At 45.4% G+C, this 12,155-nt stretch overlaps 1 protein-coding gene across 1 annotated transcript; it reads left to right on the top strand.

Moving 5' to 3' along the window:
• Positions 1-286: 286 nt before the first annotated feature.
• NLRP13 (NLR family pyrin domain containing 13) lies at positions 287-11,626 on the top strand. The gene is given in 6 exon segments (XM_032613324.1): positions 287-353; positions 3,491-4,442; positions 7,216-7,274; positions 7,277-7,358; positions 9,981-10,148; positions 11,422-11,626. Coding segments are annotated over 6 exon segments (1,533 nt in total).
• The last annotated feature ends 529 nt before the right edge of the window (positions 11,627-12,155 follow it).

Raw genomic sequence — 12,155 nt, 5'->3', positions numbered from 1 at the left:
GTTGGTTCTCCTAAGACCATCCATCACTATTAACTTTCTTTTTTTGTTTTTTTCTGCGGTACGCGGGCCTCTCACCGTTGTGGCTTCTGTTGCGGAGCGCAGGCTCAGCGGCCATGGCTCACGGGCCCAGCCGCTCCGCGGCATGTGGGATCTTCCCGGACTAGGGCACGAACCCGTGTACCCTGCATCGACTCTCAACCACTGTGCCACCAGGGAAGCCCCATTATTAACTTTTTTTTTCAGCCAGGGGAAATCTCACTACCCCATCATCACTTTTATTTCAGAGATGGCACAGGTATGGGGACCCCAAGATCCAAACCAAGAAGAACCAGAGATGCTGGAAGAAGAAACAGGTTTGGCTACTACTTTGTGATGATTACAGACAAATTGCTTGATGGAACATTCATTTTATGGGTTCCACATTGGCCACCTCCTTTGAAACTGTCTTCAATTTATGGTCTGCCAGAAACTTGCCAATCTGTTCTTCCTGGGCTGCCTACTGAGGAATAGGTTACCATAAACTGGACATTTCCTCTGGGTCCCCTCCAAGGTCTGAGATACCAGTGTCTGTTTCTGGTCTTTGTGTTGCATTAATAGGTATATGTATTTTTTAAATTTTTCCCACAATTTTTAAAGGTTGCCCTCTCTTTACAGTTATTACAAACTTAGCTATATTCCCCGTGTTGTACACTACATCCTTGTAGCCTATCTCACACACAATAGTTTGTACACCCCAGTCCCCCACCCTCTCTACTAGCCCTCCCTGCTTCCCTTTCGCCACTGGCAACTACTAGTTTGTTCTCTATATCTGCGAGTCTGCTGCTTTTTTGTTACTATCTCTAGGTTTTTTGCATTTTTTAGATGCCACATGTAAGTGATATTGTATAGTATCTGTCTTTCTCTGTCTGACTTACTTCACTGAGCATAATACCCTCCAAGTCCATCCATGTCACTACAGTGGCAAAATTTCTTTCTTTGTATGGCTGAGTAATAATCCATTGTGTATATGTTCCACATCTTCCTTATCCATTCACCTGCTGATGGACACAGAAGTTGCTTCCATATTTTGGCTATTGTGAGTAATGGAGCTGTATTTTTTTGTATTGGTGGCCCCATGGAGATTTTTCACACGGACAAACTAATACCTACTGTGATGGAACAAGTTAAGTTGCATCAAAGAAATACATGCTGTACTTGTGTATAATCCAAAAAGAATCACAGAAAATGCAAAACTTGCAATGAGAAGCATTGATCCTTTGCCCAACCCTGGACTTCTGTGGAATCAACCACAGCCTCTCTTGGCTGCCAGTTCGGCTGTTTATTTCTATGTTCATAAGTGATTAACATATACTGCCATTTCTTGGGTTTTCAATCAATTATCTGCTGACTCATCATGGCAGGTAAGTATCTCTTCTCATTTATCCTCCAATAAAAGTATGATTTGGAGGAACAGGTATTGAGTGTCATGTGGATATAAGTCAATGCTGACCCATGTAATTAATCAGGATTACATGCTATATTCATTTTCTAGGGCTGCTGTAATAAACTAACACAGACTGGGTGCTTAAACAGTAGACGTTTATTTTTATTTTCTAAGCGCTGGAGAGAAAATGTCCAAAACCAAGGGGTCAGCAGGGCTGTGCTTCCTCCAGAAGCTTGGGGAGAGAATAGGTCCTTCATCTTTCCAGCTTCCTGTGGCTGTTGGCATTCCTGGGGTTGTGGGAGCATCACTTCAATTCCCACCTCTGTGGTCACATGGCCTCCTCTTTTGTCTCGGAATTCTCTCTGCCTCTCTTTTATGGAAACACATCTGATTGCATTGGGCGCAATCCAGGGTAAGCTTCTCGCCTCAAGGTCCTTAATCACATCTTTTGTCACATAAGGTTCTGGGGATTCAGATGTGGATATATCTTTTGGGGGGTCACTGTTGAGCCCACTACACATGCCTTTTTGGGGGAACCATTTTCTATTTAAAAAAAAAATTTATTTAGTTTATTGGGCTTCCCTGGTGGCACAGCGGTTGAGAGTCCGCCTGCCGATGCAGGGGACACGGGTTCATGCCCTGGTCTAGGAAGATCCCACGAGCTGCAGAGCGGCTGGGCCCGTGAGCCGTGGCAGCTGATCCTGCGCGTCCGGACCCTGTGCTCCGCAACGGGAGAGGCCACAACAGTGAGAGGCCCGTGTACTGCAAAAAAAAAAAAAAAAAAAATTTTAGTTTATTTTTGGCTGCGTTGGGTCTTCGTTGCTGTTCGTGGGCTCTGTCTAATTGTGGTGAGCGGGGACTACTCTTTATTGTGGCCCATGGGCTTCTCATTGCAGTGGCTTCTCTGGTCGCAGAGCACAGGCTCTAGGCATGTGGGCTTCTGTAGTTGTGGTGCGTGGCTTAGTACTTGTGGCACTCGGGCGCTAGATCGCAGGCTCAATAGTTGTGCACAGGCTTAGTTGCTCTGTGGCATGTGGGATCTTCCTGGACCAGGGCTTGAACCTGTGTCCCCTGCATTAGCAGGCAGATTCTTAACCACTGCACCAGCAGAGAAGCCCCCATTTTCTATTATTGTTTGAGGTAATCATTGCTTTGTTTTGTTTTAACTTTCTATGCAACGACCATTACATCACCCCAAAGTTCTTTGGGGAGCATAACACCATCAAACATATCAAGGAATCAGTCGGCTCCCTTGTCATAATTTCTAGACAGTTTCCAGAAGCCGCATATCCTTCTCCATTCCATATCGGTTGCCACATAGCTGCCATCCTGGGACTCCATTTAATCTTGAATTCCACTTTCTTTTTAAATTGAAGTATAATTGATGTACAATGTTGTGTTAGTTTCAGTTATACAGCACAGTGATTCACATATATATATATCCACTCCTCTGTTGATGGACATTTAGGTTGCTTCTATGTCTTGACTATCATAAATAATGCTTCAGTGAACGTTGGGGTGCATGTATCCCTTCAGATTATGGTTTTCTTCAGATACATGCCCAGGAATGGGCATATGGTAGCTCTATTTTGAGTTTTTTTTTTTTTTTTTTTTTTTGGCGGTACGCGGGCCTCTCACTGCTGTGGCCTCTCCCGCTGCAGAGCACAGGCTCCGGACGCGCAGGCTCAGCGGCCGTGGCTCACGGGCCCAGCCGCCCCGCGGCGTGTGGGATCTTCCCGGACCGGGGCACGAACCCGTGTCCCCTGCATCGGCAGGCAGGCTCTCAACCACTGCGCCACCAGGGAAGCCCTATTTTGAGTTTTTTAAGGAACCTCCATACTGTTCTCCATAGTGGCTATACCAATTTACATTCCCACCAACAGTGTAGGAGGGTTCCCTTTTCTCCACACTATTTATAGATTTATAGATTTTTTGATGATGGCCATGTTGGCTGGTGTGAGGTGATAACTCGTTATAGTTTTGATTTGCATTGCTCTGATAATTAACAGTGTTGAGTATCCTTTCATGTGCCTTTTGGCCGTCTCTTTTGCCCCCCTTCTGTTTTAGCTCACAGAAGAAGATACAGAGAGAAGATGAGGATGAAAGTATTGGTTCTGTGGGACAGCAGCCCTTGGCCTGATGACCATATATATCTCCACAACACGGGGGAGCAGGGACCCAGAGAGCCCAGGAGACTACTGCATCCGAGCCGGCCTGGAGCCCAGCCACCGACGATAGCATTGGAGGGCCTGGCGGGTGTTGGGGGGACTACCCTGGCCATGAAGGTCATGCTACACTGGGAAGAGGACATACTCTTTCAGCACCCGTTCTCCTATGTTTTCTACATCAGCTGCCATAAAGTGGGAGAGATCGTGAACACCACCTTTGCTTGCCTGCTTTCCTGGGACTGGCCTGACTCTCAGGTCCCCATTGAAGAGTTCAGGAGAGATCCCGATAGGCTCCTGTTTGTCACTGATGGCTTTGAAGAAATGACTGTGTCTTCCAACTTGTACGAAAGCCCACCCTGTACAGACTGGTACCAGCAGCTCCCAGTGGCCGGAATCCTACTCCCCTTGTTGAAGAAGGAGTTGGTTCCCACAGCTACCTTACTGATAACGACCAGAGACTATGGTAATCAAGATCTTAAACATTTGTTAGTGAATCCATGAAGCTTGGGGAGAGAATCGGTTGTCGTCTCAGGGTTCACAGAGGGAGACCGGGAGGAGTATTTCATCAAGTTCTTTGGTGACCTAGACAAAGCTCATAAAATCTTGAATTGGTTAAGAAAAATGGAAACTCTTTTTGGTTCCTGCTCTGCCCCGCTGGTGTGCTGGACTGTGTGTTCCAGCCTGAAGTGGCAGACGGCAAGTAATCCTTCTTTCCGGCTGGCCACACAGACCACCACCAGCATCCATGCCTATTTTTTCTGCAGCTTCTTTGCCACAGTGGAGGTGAGCTTGTCATATCAGAGCTTGCCGGAACAGTGGAGAGCCTTGTGCTCTCTGGCTGCAGAGGGGATGTGATTCTCAAACTTCACATTTGCAAAAGAGGTCATGGAACAAGGGCATCTGGAAGCCTCTTTTACTGATTCTCTCTTGAGGTTGAATATTCTTCGAAAGGTCAGTGACCGTGAAGAGCGCATTTCTTTCACTCACCAAGGTTTCCAGGCATTTTGGGGGGCCGTGTTTTATGTGCTCTGGGGAACAAGAGGATCCCTTGGTGGTCCCTCAAAGCATCAAGAGATGAGGGTGTTCCTGAATGACGCCTTTGCTAACACAAACTTCTGCTGGCATCAGATGGCTCTTTTATCCTTTGGTCTTTTAAATACAGACCTAGCAAGAGAGCTAGAAGATACTTTACGCGGTGAAATGTCTCCCAGGGTAATGGACGAATTATTAGATCGGGCAGAAGGGTTGGAGAAGCGTGATGCTGTCTCAGTCCACTTCGGATTCCTACAATTCTTCCAGTGCTTATGTGAGACTCAGGACGAAAATTTTATAAGGCAGATTTTGAATCACCTCCTTGAAGCTGATCTCGACATTCATGGGTATCAGCGCCTCCAGGTTTCTTCCTTTTGCCTAAAGCACTGTCAAAAGTTACATAAGCCGAGGCTCTCTGTCAGCGGTCCCATCCTTGAGATGAAATTAGCTTCTGCCTTGGAAACTCTGGAGTGAGTCATGCAAAACCGTCCCTTCCCTAAGTTTCTCTCATCTTCACAGGCTCTGCCCAAGTTCTTCCACGAAAAACTGGGGGTCTGTGGTTGTGTTATCAATGGTTATGATTGACCCGACATTCTAGATCAGCTCCAGTCTGTGAGAACATTTTCCTTTAGGTGTCATGGAGGATTCCCTGGGTACTCTACTCATCTACTTAGAGGTAGATTTTATATCTCAGGCACTGCGTGTTGAAGGTGTATGTGCCAGGCATTGTACTATAACACCTACTTGTGTCAAAATGATGCCCATAACTCAATGGAGGGGGATCTCTTATTGTCATTCAGAGATGAGAAAACGGCAGAATAAAAGCACAATTTTCTTAGTCAATGTGACTGTTAAGTAGCCCAGCTCCCTTTCGGAGCTCCAGACCTTAAATAAAATGCTGTATGCCTCTCCTTTGAGCATACATTGGAGCCAGGGTGGGACCGGTGGTGTCGACGAAATCTTCAAGCTTGTTCTGATGAGTTTGTCCCTTTGTCCTCCTGGAAGAAGAAACTTAAAAATCCTTGAGCCACTTTTGGTTCTTCTCCTACGACCTTATCCCATCACTGACACTTCTGGCTTCTGAGCTGGAAGGTAAGGAAACCTGACCGTTCTGCTACTTATTTCAGGTCCCGGGAATGTTTTCTAAATTCTTATCTTGAGACAGGAGCTGCTGTTCATGTCTCAGATCCTTTCCTGTTTAACCCTCAAATCTATAAGAAGCACTAGTCCAATTTGGATTGAACAAGTTAAGATTCTGAGTAGACTAATTGCTTTGTGTTCACCCACATTGGAGTATTAGTAAGATGCTTGGTTTGGGGGTCTGGGGTAATTAATGTCCAATGCACATAAGACTATCATTTGTCCTATTTGGAATCCGTAAAACTTAAGTAGGGGACTTGATTTAGGTAGCATTCACTGTTGGGTCATGTGAGTAAGTGCCCTTTACTATAAGTGATTTTCTAAGGATCATTCCGTTTGTTATGAGAATTAATGCCCAGACAACAGTCCTCACTTTATGCATGACTTAAGGAAGTTTAAGACCTTCCCTAAAGTTCGTAACAGATCTTCTGATGTTGGGTTATGTCCTACTTTTCTACAGCACAGCTTCTTACTGCTTTTTCTCCTCAGTGGTTTTAAACTCTGTATATCAGTATTAACTGGGGTGTTAAACACATGAAAGTACAGGCGTGTATACACAACACACACGCACACACATACAAGTACACTTAAGGTTGGAAACTACTTTAACCAGTTACAATTCTGGACTATGGAGTAGAACTTTATATATCCTCCAGGTGCTTTCAGAATATATTCTTTGTTTTACTTCCCTCTTCTCATCTGAGATAAAAAAATGTAATTTCTGACTGTATTGCTCTTTTATTGTTAACGTTGAGAGCCTACTGCATAAGCAAAATTCTAAATAATTAGAATTCTAATAATTCTAAGATCTAAATATTTGCATGAATCTTCTTTAATCATCACAAAATCCTATGAGAGTTAATTTTTTTTTTTTTTTGCCGTACGCGGGCCTCTTACTGTTGTGGCCTCTCCCATTGCGGGGCACAGGCTCAGGACACGCAGGCTCAGCGGCCATGGCTCACGGTCCCAGCCGCTCCGCGGCATGTGGGATCTTCCCGGACCGGGGCACGAACCCGTGTCCTCTGCATCGGCAGGCGGACTCTCAACCACTGCGCCACCAGGGAAGCCTGAGAGTTAATTTTACTAGGCACATTTTGGAGATTGAAAAGTGGAGCACAGAGATTAAATACTAAGAGGCAGAACTCTGAATCTGTCTTAAGTCTATTTAACTTTAAGTCTGAACTCTTAAGGATTATACCTGTGGCCCGCCTCACTTACGTGGTTGCTTTCCTCCAAAAAGAATTGTTAAGGATTGTGGGAATAAAACACCTGGTGTTGTGCGAACTATGCTTTTTTGGTTGCACATTTTCCTATTCAGAACTCCAGTGAGTCTCTTTGGTTAAGGTCTTTTCTTGCCTCCTGTAGATCATATTCTGGGTGTTGGTTGAGTTTTATTTACTCTCATCAGCCTTCTCTCTCTCCCTCACAAAGGACAGGGGTTGCCGATTTCAGGAAACATCAGTGGGAGGACATTTGCTCTGTGTTTTGCAATGGGAACATGAGAGAGCTGGACCTAACAGCAAGCGTAATACTTCATCTATGAAGGAACTCTGTTATAAGCTGAGAAATCCAAGGTGCAAACTCCAAAAACTGACGTAAGTGTGAGACTCTCGTGGTTTGAAGAATGCAATAGGAGAATAACCCACTTTTTTTTTTTTTTTTGATGACTGCCGTGAGTTATCTATTGGCCAGAAAGTAAGCTAGGTACGAAGGAGAATAAAATAAAGGGACTTACATTCATGAAGCCACTAATTAGGCAAAGTAGATTGAAATTTAAAAAAATAGCCATCTGCTACGGCAGTAAATGGCAAGTTGGTCAGAAGGGATTTGACCATTCTAGAGCACATTGTTTTAGAGCCATTCACAACTCAATTATTGTCATGAATATGGCGTTAGAATTCAGTTAGTATATGACATTCCCTTGTAAATGGCATCCTTTATTTCTGCTTGGTTTATTTGAAGCTGAACCTTTAATAGTTTAGGTATCACAGCGGCAACTCAGATGGGGGGTTCTGGCATCACAGAAAGTTGTACAGTGTGATTTTCTGAGAGGAAATACCCACAAAACATAGAAGATGGAATATTTAGGGTACCATTGTGAAACTAAAAATGATGACTCAAAAAAATAATTCATCTCATATTTTTAACTAAAAAAGGGCAATCTATCTTGCACTAGAGATACATGTAGACAAACTACTTTTTCCTTAAGACGTTTAAGGTGGACTGGTTTTTGAGCCAAATATGAAGGAATAGAAAATTTCTAGGGCATGGTAGGGGCCAAGTGTTTGAGAAGAGCTAAAGGTATGTGGAGTCCATGAGACGTGCTCTGTGTCTTAAGGAAAGGTGAGTCATTTGTGGTACAGCATTTATTCATTCAATAGATATTTATTGAGCATCTGTTATCTGTTCTGGGGTTATAACAGTGAACAGAACAGGTAATTCTTGCCTTCATGGAGCCTACACTGGGTTGGAGAAACAAACTTAAATAATCAGGATGGTGTATGAGATGGTGACATCTCCCAAAGCAGAAGGAAATCAGTTCAGCAACTCAGAAAGGGTGTGAAAGAGGGAAGCTTTGCAGTTTTAGATAGGGGAGGCCCCCTCTGCCTTCCGTATCTACCTGAAAGATATTTGAGTAAAGATCTGTACATTGGATATGAAGCATAATTTGGGATTGAAACTTAGTGGTCCTGTAGCATGCTGCAAGTAGAAACGACAGATTCTCAAATCTGGCTCAAAGATAGGGAAGAATTAGCAGGTGGAGTTCGACCTTGAGGGAGAAGCCAGGGAAGAAATTAACTGATAAAGGACACAGCAAGTAGTACTCAGAGTGGAATTTGAGATGGAATTTGGTTAGTTGTTCTGGAGTCTAGGACAACTAACTCTATCCTACTTCTCCTCCACCTTTCTCAAGGTCATGCCTCAAGGTCTAAAAATCAGATGCAGGCACTGATTCAATGATTTAAGAGCAGAAGAGTTGACGATGATGTTTTTCCTCACACTTCTGTGTGTTGAGTGAACCGGATCAAATACACGGGTGGCAGGCTTAAACAGCCTTTGACGTCCCCTCCCTCCCTCCCTCCCTCCCTCCCTCCCTCCCTCCCTCCCTCCCTCCCTCCCTCCCTCCCTCCCTTCCTTCCTTCCTTCCTTCCCTTTCTCTCTCTTTCTCCCTCTCTCCCTCCCTCCCTCTCCCCCCCTCCCCCTCCCTCCCCCTCCCTCCCCCTCCCTCCCCTCCCTCCCCTCCCTCCCCCTCCCTCCCCCTCCCTCCCCCTCCCTCCCCCTCCCTCCCTCTCCCTCCCTCTCCCTCCCTCTCCCTCCTTCCCTCTTCCTCCCTCTCTCTCCCCTCCCCTCCCCTCTCCCTCCCTCCCTTTCTTTTTCTTTCTTTCTCTTTCTTTCTTTCTTCCTTTCTTTCTTTCCCTCCCTTCCTTCCTTCCTTCCTTCCTTCCTTCCTTCCTTCCTTCCTTTCTTCCCTTTCCTTTCTTTCATTTCTTTTCTTCTATTTTCATTCTATAACTTAGTTCTCAAGATAAGGAGAAACAAGTTCAAGAAAAAAACGAGAGAGTTGTTCTCACCAGTCCTCTCTGGGTTGGTGTGGGATGGGTGGTCGCCTCCCTAGAAGAGTGTCGGCAGCCCCAGGACATCTTACATTAGATCTGGGGAGGAGTGGGGAGAGGATGGATTCCTGACTTCATACATCCAACTGAGCTTAGTGATCATATTTGAGATTGCCTTTTCAACATTTTAGTTGACGACTCAAATCAGTGTTTGGACTCCTCTTATGTTTTTTTGTTTTAAAAAATTAATTAAATTTATTTTTGGCCGCTTTGGGTCTTCGTTGCTGCACATGAGCTTTCTCTAGTTGTGGCGAGCGGGGGCTACTCTTTGTTGTGGTGCGTGGGCTTCTCATTGTGGTGACTTCTCTTGTTGCAGAGCATGGGCTCTAGAGCACAGCCTCAGTAGTTGTGGTGCACGGGCTTAGTTGCTCCGCGGCATGTGGGATCTTCCTGGACCAGGGCTCGAACCTGTGTCCCCTGCATTGGCAGGTGGATTCTTAACCACTACGCCACCAGGGAAGTCCCTCCTCTTATGTCTTGTACATCATCCTTGTAGATCAATAGATATTTATTGAGCATCTGTTATCTGTTATGTGTGTTAGAAAGGAAAGATGAGGAAGCAGGCTCCTCTCCCAAAACTTTCTCACTGCCTCTCTTCCTCAGGTGCAAGTTGGTGTCTCCTGTGAAGATTCTGAAGGAGCTTGTCATCGTGCTTCATGGTAACCACAAGCTGACCCACCTGGATCTGAGCTCTAACAACCTAGGAATTACTGTGTCCAAGATGATTTTTAGAACTTTGAGGCACTCAGCCTGCAACCTCAAGTATCTGTGGTAAGTCTTTGCTCTTCCAGATCTGTCCCCAAGATCACACGTAGGTTTGATGATTCATTGGGAGGACAGGGGTCAACACTGCAGGAAAAGAATACAGAGAAAGACTAGCAAAGAGGGAAAAAAATGCATGGGTGTAGAGCAGTTGTTCTCAAATTTTAACGTGTATCAGAATCACTCAAGGGGGCATGTTAAAACACGGATTCCTGGAATCCACCCCCAGGATCCAGCAGGTCTATTGAGGGGCCTCATAACTAGCATTTTTAATAGACTCTGAGGTGATGCCGGACTGTGGACCACACTCTGAGTAGCACTAACTTGAAAGGGTGTAGCCATCTTGTCTTTGAAGGGATGAGAAACAGGGAGAAATCAGCTCTTGTTCATGGAGCAAGGGGGTCTCTAAACAAAGACCACTCTTCCCAGGAGTAACTGCCTATCCTGGGGCCTCTTTGACAGGTTGGAGTCGTGTGTGGCCTCACCCCTAGGGTTTGTCATCAGCTCTTTATGGAACTCAGCAAGAACTCAAGTCTGAAATTCCTCAGCCTGGGAGACGATGATCTCTCTAACATTGAGCTGAAAAGACTGCAGGGGCCCATTGGGATGTCCAAGTGCCCCCTGAAGCAGCTGTCGTAAGTCCTCCTGCTTTTTCAAAAATACTTTCTTTGCAAGTTTGAGTGGCAGTGTGGGGTTGGCAGTGGGACTGTGTTTTGGGAGGCTTGGGGATCCCCCTGTTGGTCCCCCATCCCGCTCACACAGTTCTTGTCATCTTCATCCTTCTCACCGTTCTCCTTAGGGCTCCATCTCAGCCAGCTTTGCCTTCACCTTGGTCTTGGGCATCTTGACCATCAGCTTCTTTTGTATAACCTCCTTAGGCTTCTGCCAGCCTCCTCCAAACACAGTGGTTTTCAGCGAGGGCCAGTTTTGTCCCCACTGGGAACATTAGGCAGTGTCTTTCAGCTTTGGGAAGGGAGGATGCTCCTGGCATCTAGTGGGTAATCTCGTGCTCCTGGCATTGACCAGGTGTGATCAATATCCTATGATGTCTGGAGGGCCCCCTACGATCAAGAATGATCTGCCCTAAAGGTCAGTAGGAATGAGAATGAAAAATCTTACCTTTACCCACATTATTCTCCTCCATGAAAATTATGTTCCGTATCTAATTTAACCTTTCCATGATTTTGGGTCCCAGATGTATGGCCCAAGGGACTGAGAGTTTGAGAAGGAGATAGGAAACCGGGCATAGCTGTGGCTCACCTTGCGTCTTCACCTCCCACAGCCTGGAGAAATGCAGCCTGTCGGCGGCCCACTGTCAGGACCTGGCCTTGCTTCTCATCAGCACCCAGGGAATGACTTGACTGTGCCTGGGAATTAATCAGCTCCAGGATGACGATATGAGACTGCTGTGTGCTTCCCTGCCTCATCCCCGAGTGTGTCTGAGAGAGACTGGTGTAAGTTCCTCCTCATTTGGTGTCTGGAAATGACCCTCCGTAGGGTTAGGCATTGAAGAAGACAGTGGCTCCTTCATTCGGGATCCAGTTATGTCATTGAAAACTAACATTCATGGGGCATTTACTCAATGTGCTAGTCATTGCTCTAAACACAGATTCTGAGTAGCACCCCCAAATCTGTTGAATCAGTCTCTGGAGATTGTGACAAGAAATTCAATTTTAACAGGGACTCCAGGAAATTTTTTAAAGATATTTATTTATTTATTTGGCTGTGCCAGGTCTTAGTTGCGGCATGTGGAATCTTCACTGCAGCATGTGGGATCTTCAGTTGTGGCATGTGGGATATTTTTTTTCTTTTAATTAATTTTTATTGGGGTATAGCTGCTTTACAACGTTGTGTTAGCTTCTGCACAGCAAAATGAATTGGCCGTACATATACATATATCCCCTCCACTTCGGACACTACAGTGCATTAAGTAGAGTTCCCTGTGCTATACAGTGTGTTCCCATCAGTTGTCTATTCTATACATAGTATTGATAGTGTATAGGTGTCAATCCCAAT

Source organism: Phocoena sinus, chromosome 19 (genome assembly GCF_008692025.1).
Source record: "Phocoena sinus isolate mPhoSin1 chromosome 19, mPhoSin1.pri, whole genome shotgun sequence".
Taxonomy (NCBI): Eukaryota; Metazoa; Chordata; class Mammalia; order Artiodactyla; family Phocoenidae; genus Phocoena; species Phocoena sinus.
This window is presented reverse-complemented; position numbering and strand designations above follow the sequence as displayed.